Below are 11682 nucleotides of genomic sequence, written 5' to 3' on the forward strand. Positions count from 1 at the left end.
AAAAGAGGAGCAAGAAGCGATAACTTGAACGAAGTTGAAGGAAAACACGTCTCTGCCAGAATTTTTGTCGTGTTGCTAATATCTCTAGGAATGGAGACGGGCTGATCCGTTCTTTATTGCAGTGAGTACGCAACAACTTTATGTCCGACCATTCCAACCCCGTTCCACGATGTGATCGTCCAAATTCTCCACAGAGAATTGTATGCACAATGCGAGAGAAATTTCGCAAGTGAGTCTAAACGCGGTTAGCATTTGTCCGCAAGGTCCATACCGAGAACCTGGAGGCCCTATTGAACACGCGGAACACATGGACACGTAATGCTGCTGCAAGGTATCCATGCTGCAAGAATGGGCGGCATCCGGTACAGGTGTACGAAGATGTCTATCACTCGGTGTTGAAATAATGCGGGTCTCGGTGTTGTATGGATGATGCTCGCTAATATTGTGTGTGGGGTATGTGCAGTCGGCGATATTGTCATGGCTTCGCACTAGTTTATCGGCGTTATTACACCCTGAACACTATACGTGCAGAGGCTCGGCTTCGAGGCGCCTTATCACAAGTTTTCACAGCCTCCTTTAGTTTCAGCTTCCCGTTATGGAAATTCCCAGGACCAGCGGAGACTACATTTCCGAGACCTTGTCGAACGAGCGAATCCAGAGGATCAACACCTCAGCAAGTAAGCCTGGTTTGGAGACTGGTCCAACAAGTTTTGAGGTGCGCGAAAGAGGACAGCCAGACCAGCACCTTGAAAAGGGACCAGCTGCAGACTTTGGAGAGACTATCGATGCAAGAACCGAAACGGAAGCTCGGGTACGACATGCCAGTATATGATACGAACCTCACTGATGAAGATCGAGGTTACATGGGATGGTCCAGACGATCCCGCGAACCCTAAGAATTGGAGCGCAGGTCGCAAATGGCTCGTCACTTTTGTAACATCATCCTTTTCATTCATCGCTCCGTTGTCCTCTTCAATGATCTCGCCAGCCTTACCTGCTATTAGCGACGAGCTTCAGATCAATAACGGTACAGTCGAGCTGTTAGTGGTCTCCATCTACGTGCTTGGCTTTGCAATTGGGCCTTTATGTCTGGGGCCGCTGAGCGAAGTATACGGCCGCAGAATCGTTCTTCAAATCAGCAACGTCGTCTTCCTAATTTTCAACACGGCATGTGGTGGGTGCCGCACGACAGCGCAGATGATAGTGTTCCGTTTTCTCAGTGGCTTGGGAGGAAGTGCGCCACTAGCCGTGAGTGTTCTATTCATATTGTACGGATCGAGTGTACACCGCTGAAAGACGGATCAGGTTGGAGGCGGCACGCTCAGCGACGTATGGTCCAACGAAGAAAGAGGAAAGGCTATGGGCATTTACACGTTGATGCCACTTCTGGGTCCAGGTCAGGGCCTCAACACACCTTGGTCGAAAACATGAACTGACTGTTTGCTTAGCACTTGGACCGATCATGGCAGGCTTCATCGTCAAATATGCGAATTGGCGATGGTGCTTTTACTCGGTATCGATCGGCGACGTTCTCGTACAACTCATAAGCACTATGCTGCTTCAAGAGACATACCCGCGTGTCATCCTCGCAAGAAAAGCGAAAGCTCTACGAGAAAAGACGGGAAATTCGAGTTTCATGACTGAGTGGGAAGCAGAGGGCCAGTCTTTGGGTCAGAAGCTCCGCACCGCGTTCAAGCGACCGATTAAGCTCATCACAACCCAGCCGATCATACAGTTCGTCGCCATTTACATGGCTTTCTTGTATGGCATGATTTACTTGGTCTTGTCGACATTCCCTCGCTTGTGGACCTTAAAATATCATGAAGAGGTCCACATTGGCAGTCTGAATTACGTCGCAGTTGGCTTGGGTTTCTTGACAGGCTCGCAGGTCGGTACACGTTTGCAGGATCGAATATACATGGCTCTCAAGCGACGCAACGGGGGTATTGCGCGGCCCGAGTTTCGCGTGCCGTTGATGGTGCCCGGGTCAATATTGCTCCCCATAGGCATCTTTGTGTACGCCTGGACAGCTGAGGTGACTGCCTTCTGGCTGTGGCCAGACATAGGCATGTATATCGTTTGTGGGAGTATGATACTGTGTTGGCAGGCTATGCAGGCATACCTTGTCGAGGCGTATACAACGTATTCTGCGTCGGCACTGGCCGCTGCAACGGTCTTAAGATCGCTTGCTGCTACGGGCTTCCCGTTGTTTGTAAGTGAATCCTGGAAGCCCTTCCGATAGTTTTTGCTGACCAACCTAGGCTACACGTCTCTATGATACGCTGGGATGGGGACGCGGAAACTCGATATTGGGAGGTGTCGCGTGCGTCATTGGTTGGCCTGCTGTGTACGTGTTCTGGAATTATGGCGAGCTATTGAGACGTAGGAGCCTTTTCGCGGCTGGTGAAAGTTAAAGGAACAGCTCATGCACATAGTAGATTCCCATGCTGATGGAGGTTAGTAGAAAGAGTTCGGTGTGAGATGCCGTCATTCATAGCGAAATTGACGCGACGCGACTCGCGGTGTCATCCATGAGGCTGAGTTACCAAAGGCTAGCCGTTCGGGTGATGGTGTGAAGCTTATGTAATCGGGCCTCTCATCCTTCCCAGCATCCTGCATCAATATAGTTTCATCGTTCGAAAACAACTTTGGCGCTGAGAGTGAGATAACCCGGTCGCGAGAGCACACTATAGCCAACATGGAGTTTGGGCCCACCCTCCAGTAAGGGCCAGCCACACCCTCTCCTACGCGCCTATCTTGACATCACCTAGAAGAAAACGAAAGGTTCGCGAAGACAAAAAGCCAGCATGTGATACTTGCCGGACGCAAAAACTCCGTTGTGACGCATCCTTGGACTACTCTCGCCCATGCACAAGATGCCGCAGGAAGCAAACCGTGTGCGTAGTCCAAGAGCAACGACGGAAGAAGGTGAGCTCGGACGGCAGTCCAAAGACGCCTTCGCAGATGTCTCAAAATGCCACCATCTTGGATGCGGAACTTTCTTCAACTACTGTTGAGGCACTTTCGGCCAGTTCTTTTGCTCCCTCCGAGAGTCATCCAGCATTCGTTGGTGAAGAAAACGGGCTCTTCGTGCATCTTGCACCAACCTCCATGAACAACCTCACCGAAACTGAACCGCAAACCATCGATGGTATTCGCGTAGAACCCAGCAAGATCGATGTCTGCTTTACAAGGTAATCAGTCACGAGCTCACCCAAGTAGCGAGATCCTGATTGGAGTAGATTCTTTCGTTGCTTCGCACCGCTAGTACCAATCCTTTCGGCTCCGTCAACCCCCAATCAGACATTCCGCGAGTCCCCTCTCAAGTTCTGGGTAATTACCACAATAGGATCACGAAAATGTCACGAAGATCCAACCTTATTTTCGACGCTATCGCCTCACGTCGAGAAGCTAGCCATGCAGTCGCTCTGCGTTGGGCGGCTCTCACCGTATCCTATCGTCGAGGCGTATCTGCTTATGTGCGACTTTCATCTTTCAACAGATAGCCCATTTTGGAGAAGTGTATATTTCACATTGAGTAGTGCGGTCATACCGATTACACTGCAATCAGGCATGCATCCTTGTTTGAGCGTTCAGGGGGTACTCACTTCGATGGCAAACCCTGGGCTGGAACGAGGTGCAAAGTTGTGGGCATATGCTGTGACCTTGAACCAGAGGTGAGTGGTCGCAGATGCTCAACCCGGGATTTACTGCTTAATATCTATAGGACTATGTCTCTGCAAGGATATCCTATAACTGACGGACTTGCGACACGTCACCTGCTGTGGGAGTATGACTGTTGCGCAACTTTACCTAACTGGATTGTGTTCGAAGCGCGCATCACGGCACATATAGCTGCATTCCATCAAATAGTCGCTGATCTAGAACTGAATACGGACCCGACAAGCTACAGTCGGACGCTCAAAAGTCGCATTGCTGCATCCGATGCTGAGATATCTGCTTTAAACAGGGGTGCCCATCTGGATGACTTAGGTGAGTATAGTAGCCCTTGCTCACACGCTATCGATCGCTTACATATTTGTAGGCCCGTTGAGTGCTTTGTCGATTACCATTGCTCGCTTGCAGATTCAGTCCTTCGCATTCGTTGCCAGTGCAAGCGGATTGGACCACACCGATGTCATCCAACTTGCAGAAGCAGCAACCGCAACGATGGACCTGATCTGTGATCTGGAGCAAACGCTTCAAATTTCTCTAGCTTGTCCAAACGCTATCTTTCAAGGTATACAGTTAGCGGGCTGCACCATTCTCAAGCTCCTCAAAAGCTATCCCAACGAGTTGAGTCTTGTTGGACTTCAAGAGAAAGATATGATCAGTGCTTTCTTCTCTGCTATCAATATTTGCAAAGCGATCTCTGTGGTAAACAACGATATTCCAGCCAAGGTAGCAGAGATCATGCGCCAATTGTGGTCAAGCAACAATGTGTATCGCGCTTCGGACGGGGGCGAAATTCTTCCACTTCAGGTTCTCAACCGACAGTCGATGAACGTGGTATTCGATTGCCTCTACTGGTGGAGAAAACTGTTTCTGACACAGACAAACTCAAGGCCCAGCAATCAACGTAAGTTCGGTCATGAAGATAAATTGTGGAAACCAATCTGACTCCATCAGACCTAGACAGCACAAATGCCGCCGTTGTAGGTAACATGGTGGACGGTTATTCGGAACCCAGACAGTCTCTGTTTGACGATTGGGACACCTGGGGCTTTGACTGGGGTTTCGATTTCTCTGAGTCACTACACATGCCGACCGTTGTGAACGAAGAAATCTCCGCATAATCGCTCGACTGCAATCCTTGCGTAAAGCTCTCCGGAACTGTGCATCATGCAGTGGCACCATTCGTAAGCCTGGCAGGCCTAGCGGTGGCTATGCTACCCAGATCATACTTAGATATAAATCCCCGTAAATGCCCCACCTATAATTCGCAACGTTCGCTAATTCAGGAAAGGTCACTTGCAACTATCCAGGAGTGTTCGGCGATATTTATTCGGCGATAATACCGCCGAAAAAGCGATAACGCAACTTCGAGCGAAGGTCAACCAACCTTCATGCTCGCGTACATTCTGATTTAGGCAATGCTATGAGATTATTGTCTCCAAAATTCCTCCAGCCTCCAACGAAGATTATGGGATCTTTCGTCATATATCTGGGGCCGTGGAGCTTCTCACAGCATTAGGTGCGTTACCTTCATCGCAAATTCGGACACACTCGTTGTATTCTATTATCATTTGAAAATTTTCGACTCAAGCTCGAACAGATAACGACTGTCATCGCACGCTAAGGTCCATATGCCCACTGAGATTCCAAAGCCCCCGGGCTGGCCCATCATCGGCAATGCATTGGATCTCATCGACTCCGGCTCGACAGCCAAGCTTTTGAAAAGATATGGTATGATAGAATTTTTGTTCAAAGTTCAGAGTAAGCGGCTCAGCTGATATATTTTCCAGGGCCAGTTGTCAAAGTTAGCTATGGAACTAGCAAACCAGATAGGATTTTTATCGGCACCGTCGAGCTGGCGAACGAAGTATGCGACGAGACACGGTTCGTCAAGAAGGCCTCCACTGGGGGTGCTGTGCAGCTTCGAATTCTCGCACACGACGGCCTCTTCACCGCACGTGACGGAGAGGAGAATTGGGGACTTGCGCATCGTATCTTGACGCCTGTTCTCGGACCAATGATGATAGGAAATATGTTCGAAGGTATGTCGAAGAGCCTTGCTGATTGCGAATGAATCCTAACGTGTCTCCAGATATGCATGAAGTGGCCTGTCAATTAGTGATGAAATGGGCAAGACAAGATCAGCAAACCAAAATCCAGGTATCAGACGACTTTACCCGCTTGACTCTGGATACGATCGCTTTGTGAGTACATCAATCCGTTAACTAATACCGCTAGAGAATTGTAGTCTGATTTAGCTGTGTTAGGTGCACAATGGACACAAGGTTCAACAGTTTCTACTCAGAGACACCGCATTCGTTTGTCGAAGCGATGAACTCGTTCCTCGCAGAGGCAGGCATACGCATGCTTCGTCCTTCTGTGGTTAGTGACTACGTTTATCTCAATCAGACTCGCAAGTTTCACGAGGATGCGGAATTGATGCGTCACATCGCCGAGCAAGTCATAGAGCGAAGAAAAGCTTCTTCGTCTAGTAGGAAGGATCTCGTCAATGCAATGCTCTACGAGAAGGACCCTGTCACCGACAAATCGCTACCCCACAGTAGCGTTATTGACAATATGATAACTTTTCTCATTGCGGGTCAGTATGTGTCGGTCTTTCAAAGAGCCAGACTAACAGAAGTAGGGCACGAAACAACGTCCGGCTTACTGTCTTTTATCATCTACTGTCTGGTCACACACCCAGCTGCCATGGAAAAAGGTCGCGACGAAGTTATGTCGGTGCTCGGGAACGGTGCGATGACACAGAATATGGCCTCAAAACTACCGTACATGATGGGTATCATCCGCGAGACACTACGTCTCTATCCCACGGCGCCCGGTTTCACCGTACAGCCCAGGTCAACAAATCCGGAGGACTATCCGATACACATTGGGAAAGAACAATATGTTGTGCGTCAAGGTGAGGCGGTTTCGGTGCAGATAGCAACCGTACACCGTGATCCTGCGGTGTACGGTGATGATGCGGAGTCATTTCGACCGGAACGAATGCTTGACGACGAATTTGAAAAGTTACCAAAGAACTCATGGAAGGTAAGCCGTGCTCAAAATAGCTTCGTTGTAACACGCAGCTGACACGTATCTAGCCATTCGGCAACGGAGCTCGAGCTTGCATCGGTCGTGCCTTGGCATTGCAGGAGGCTGTAATCATGATGGCTCTGCTCTTGCAGAATTTTGATTTCGAGCTTGCTGATCCAAATTACGAGCTCAAGATACGCAAGACCATTACCATAAAGCCCGTGGGCTTGCAAATCCGCGTCAAGTTGCGCGACGGCTTGACCCCTGCCACCCTCCAGCGCAAACTCTTGGGTGGAAAAGCTCCTCCCTCTGGCTCGGGTCGTACATCGTCGCAGCAAACCAAAAGAAGTGATAGCCCATTGGATTCGGTAGACCTACGCAAGTTACTCATCTGCTATGGTTCCAATACTGGAACGTGCCAGACTTTGGCGCACGTTCTGAGCCGTGATGCAGTTGCTCATGGTTTTGATCCCACAATAATGATAATGGACAAGGTACAACCTCATCACATAACTCCATCGACCCCAATTGTCATTGTCGCTGCCAGCTATGAAGGCCAGCCTCCCGAAAATGCTTCGAAATTTATCAAATGGCTACAAGCGCTCACTGAGTCCCCGTTTGAAGGGATATACCATGCCGTGTATGGATGCGGCAATCGCGACTGGGCCGCTACTTTCCAACGGATTCCAGCCTTGGTGGACGACGCTTTTATCAGATATGGAAGCACACCGATAGTTAATCGAGCGGCTTCGGATGTGGCGGACGGGAACGTTGCGAATGAATTCGATCACTGGGCCGATGGAGTACTTTGGCCGGCACTGAAGAAGCTGTACTTCCCAGGCGTGTCGGCGCGGTCATTCGATATTTCGCGTAGTGGGATCAGGATTTTCCAGTGTCCCCGTACTTCTGACATCCTTCCCGACGGGAGAATGGCTACTATTGAAGACGGACAGAGCCTCACGGCTCCTGGAGAGCCACAGAAGCGCCAGCTCACGATTCGACTTCCTCCAACGATGACCTATCGAGCCGGTGATCATATTGCCATTGTACCCGCAAATCACCACGACACGGTGAAGCAAGTGATGAATAGGTTTCAATTGGCGCACGATACGAAGATCATTACAACGTGCGGTGAGGAGCGCAGTGTTTACACACACCTCCGCGACCTTGTGGAACTGAATCACGTTGCGACCGAAAAGGTATGGCTACACCAGTACACCTTGAATTCGAATGCTGATCACCCCAGAACATCCGTGCGATCATTGAGACCGTACCGAACAGCAACAAAAGTGACAACTCGTCTATTCCGAAGGGCTTGTCCGCTCTTCAAATCTTGCAAAAGCTACCAACCGCCACCCTTCCCTTCGCCGATTACTTAGACATGCTACCACCGATGCGTCCCCGCCGCTACTCAATATCATCGTCCCCGCTTGCGGACCCAACAATATGTACGTTGACTTATAGCGTCCTAGAACACATGTCCACCCTCTCGGATGGCACAACAAATGTGTTTCATGGCGCAGGTTCAACCTACCTAGCCGGTCTATGCCGCAACGATCGTCTCCATGTTTCTGTGCAGCCCAGCCCAATCGCATTTCATCTTCCTGAAGACCCAGGTGACCCTATCGTTATGGTTTGCGCAGGATCTGGGCTTGCACCCTTCCTAGGTTTTGTACACGAACGTGCGCAGCTTCGCTCTTCGGGCGCAAAGTTGGCGCCTGCACTGCTCTTCATTGGATGTCGTCATCCTGATCGTGATATGCTCTATTCATCCCAACTACAAGACTTGGCCTCCTCGGCCGGCGTAAAGCTATTTTACGCGTTTAGCAGGGCAGAAAGTCAGTCGAAGGGCTGTGAGTACGTTCAAGATCGGCTTAAGAAAGAAAGGAAACTGGTCGTGGATGCGGTTGGTCTGAGGAACGGTAGGGGAAAGATGTACGTTTGCGGTGGTTTGAGGGTATTGGAGGGTGTGGCGTCAGTGATGAAGCAGGCTTACGTTGAGTTCGAGGGTGCAGATGGCGTTGGTGCGGATGAGTGGTGGGAGGCGTTTCGAGCTGATGGTGAGAGGTTCGCTTCTGAGGTTTTCGACTGATGGCGCAGACACGTTGTTATGGGTGCCGATAGACCAAACTCTAAAAGAAGAGACGATTAGGGACTGCTCGCATCTGCTGAATTTACCGATTTGAAGGTTATCATTACCATGTTCGTACCACCCTCGTTTAACGTTGATATCCGCCAGTCGCCAGTTAGAACAGCTGATTGAATGCTCTGTTCATTGGTTGCGCTTCATTAGATTGCATTGATCACATTTTACAAGAGAGGTTGAGTAAATCCACCGAATTTAGTCCACAAATAGAAGCTAGAGCTACAGCAAGATACACAAGAGAGATAACCACCAATGGGAACGGGTGCCTAAACACATATCGCCGATGGATATGAACAGGGTGAAAAGGATGAGAGAGCCACCATTGGGTATGCGCACTGTGGAGCATTGCAATACCTCCGACATAGGAAACAACTCATGTTTCCACTACCTCTTATTCCAGCGAGGGAATAATATCCTTCCTATAACTGACAGCAAACAGTCCCTCCGGCGCCACAGCTTCCCGTTTCTCCAGCTTCTTGGCAGGATTCGTGCTGTCAATGACATCTTTCTTATAACTGACTGCGAAGAGGCCAGGTGTTTGCGCGCGCTTTTGTGGGTCGTTGATAAGATCTTTCCTATATCTCACTGGGAAGCCTGTGTTCTCCGCGCGCTTCTCGGAATCTTTGGCAACATCGTTGCTGTATCTCACGGGGAAAAGTCCGTTTGCATTTTCCGCACGCTTGACCTCAGCTTTGGCGGCGGCTACAAACACTGTCAGTTTTCAGCTGGACAGCTCAATTCAGGGGTCAATGCTTACCCGGAATGGTGAAGGGCAGCGCCAGCGCGGCAGGTAGGAGCGCGAGAAGGATCGCGGCGTATTTCATGGTGATCGGGACTTAAGCTCGGACGTATGAGGCGTCTAATACGAACTTATGGACCAGAGCAGCCTTGATCGATGTCTTTTGAGTGTTTGCTGCTGCACTGAAACTCCAGATGTGGCAGGATCGGCAGATTTCCAGTTGGATAGGATTCACTCTAGTTCAGTAGCTTCTGAGTTCAATTCAAAGAGTTCTCTGGTATCGTTGCTACGAATCGCGGGTATGAATGGATAGATAGTGATAGATACAAGATTGGACTCAATGGACAAGAGAGTCTTGAGAGCTGGGATTCGCAATGAGGTGGGCTGATCTGCAACTTTATGCCACGCGTTCAACACAAGAAAGAGGCTGTTCTATCTCAGAGCGTAGCTTAGAATATGCCTTGACGGCTTCACCACCATGTTGGCGGCACAAATAAGGCAAGTGGCTTCTGTAGCCATCAATCTCCTGATAGGCCGGCAACTCCGCGCGCAGCGGCCAATATTGATCCAACAGATGGTCTAGGTTCGACCGTCCGCCACTACACTGCTTGGCTGCTGCTGCTATCGCGAATGCTGAACTGATCGGTAGCCGGATCGTGGTAGCTAGGCGTTTATGCTCAAGCGTTCGTAAACGGTAATCTCGCGCCCGAAACCGAGGCGCCGCATGTACCATTGGTACGTATTTAGACACCACGATATCGCCCCGTGGATGCCGGCGAGCTGACTGAAACGGTAAGCATTAGTGCAATGGCGCACCTCGCCGATTATATGATCAGTCTGGCCACGCGAAAGCAGGGAAACGTGTACCTGAGGGTTCATCCAAGATTGCGTTACTATTAGCGGGTCTCCAGGATTTGGGGCTGATCTACAAACGGTCGACTGTGGTCCGTGTACTGAAGCAATGCATCCCCGTTTCGCTCCACTCTCTCGGATCAGGGACAATTCACCCAGCGCGACTACACGAACGATGACAGGATACGTCCCCATAGCTTCGAAGGAGCAGGAACCATTCGACGCATTTTCTTTGACAGAAACGGCATCTGAATCGGGAACCACTTCGCAATCGCTTGCGGTACCTCTAAGCTTCGCAACAAGGCTGTGGCCGTGGTGTCTACACTTGCTTGTCTTTGCGTTGTCCGTTTCGGCAGGACTACTAGTGCAGTCAAGCAACAGATGTTCACTGAGCAAAGGTGATCTTTCACACCCAAAAATATGGTAGCCGCTAATGTCTGTCACAGACCAGCTCCTGGGCGAGCACCCATGGGACCTTACTGTGAGGTTTGATGGATCTCTCAGCCGCGACTCATCTCCATTCAAAGGACCTCCTTCGAAAGAGGTTGATAAGCTATGGGAAGGTCTCGTACCTCGTAAGTTAATTGTGGCGTCACCCGAACAGAACACTGTCATGACAGTGAAACAGAGCGCATGATGGTCATCTCCGAAGGCGTATTCCGAACCATCAATACCTCAAGCCATTCCGCTAAAGCCCCACCCAGCCTAGGCGAAGGTCGTCTTGCAGCATTTGAAGGCTTCCATTACATTCATTGTTTGCACAACCTGTGGAAAACTCATTATCCGGACTTTTACACCGAAGAAGCCAGATTTTCAAAAGAGCATCCTGACGAGTGGCTAGAGCACGTTGACCATTGCGTGGATATGCTACGCCAGAAGCTCGTGTGTGATGCCGACCCGGGCCTCATCACCTACAGCTGGTTAAAGAATCACTATAATCCTCACCCCAATTTCAACGTCCTGCACAAGTGTCGTGACTACAACAAGCTTTTGGACGCGTCAGAAAAATATGGTGTGGATATGGGGCTTCTCCCTGAAGAAGGTATAAGGCGGCCGGAAGGTGAAAAGGTAGTCGATTTCGTGGAGCCGCCGTTCGATCCGTTAGCTGAAGAATGAATGTAGCTTGCATCGCGTTGTTCGCTAGAAGCCGGATAAGGCGTCTCAGATAATGCCCTTTCGTATATACCCAGCCGCATTGGTGAGGATTGTTGCTTTGTCATTGCCATGTGAGCCT

The 11682-nt window shown here is 50.0% G+C and overlaps 4 protein-coding genes across 4 annotated transcripts; 3 read left to right on the forward strand and 1 right to left on the reverse strand.

Moving 5' to 3' along the window:
* Positions 1-595: 595 nt before the first annotated feature.
* N0V89_008032 (uncharacterized protein) lies at positions 596-4796 on the forward strand (the record flags this gene model as incomplete). The annotated part of the gene is made up of 9 exons (XM_056216791.1): positions 596-811; positions 859-1248; positions 1306-1396; positions 1449-2212; positions 2262-2347; positions 2886-3194; positions 3914-3993; positions 4046-4579; positions 4630-4796. 9 exons carry the CDS (start codon positions 596-598, stop codon positions 4794-4796), a joined length of 2637 nt encoding a protein of 878 aa, XP_056068347.1.
* Positions 4797-5949: 1153 nt separating this feature from the next.
* N0V89_008033 (uncharacterized protein) lies at positions 5950-8803 on the forward strand (the record flags this gene model as incomplete). The annotated part of the gene is made up of 3 exons (XM_056216792.1): positions 5950-6726; positions 6780-7910; positions 7958-8803. 3 exons carry the CDS (start codon positions 5950-5952, stop codon positions 8801-8803), a joined length of 2754 nt encoding a protein of 917 aa, XP_056068348.1.
* Positions 8804-9248: 445 nt separating this feature from the next.
* N0V89_008034 (uncharacterized protein) lies at positions 9249-9681 on the reverse strand (the record flags this gene model as incomplete). Its single annotated transcript, XM_056216793.1, has 2 exons — positions 9249-9559; positions 9615-9681. The coding sequence occupies 2 exons, from the start codon at positions 9679-9681 to the stop codon at positions 9249-9251; spliced, it is 378 nt and encodes a 125-aa protein (XP_056068349.1).
* A 1200-nt stretch (positions 9682-10881) lies between these two features.
* N0V89_008035 (uncharacterized protein) lies at positions 10882-11564 on the forward strand (the record flags this gene model as incomplete). Its single annotated transcript, XM_056216794.1, has 2 exons — positions 10882-11023; positions 11077-11564. The coding sequence occupies 2 exons, from the start codon at positions 10882-10884 to the stop codon at positions 11562-11564; spliced, it is 630 nt and encodes a 209-aa protein (XP_056068350.1).
* Between the last annotated feature and the right edge of the window lie 118 nt (positions 11565-11682).

The sequence above is a fragment of the Didymosphaeria variabile genome (genome assembly GCF_027946475.1).
Source record: "Didymosphaeria variabile strain IMI 356815 chromosome Unknown scaffold_6, whole genome shotgun sequence".
Classification (NCBI taxonomy): domain Eukaryota; kingdom Fungi; phylum Ascomycota; class Dothideomycetes; order Pleosporales; family Didymosphaeriaceae; genus Didymosphaeria; species Didymosphaeria variabile.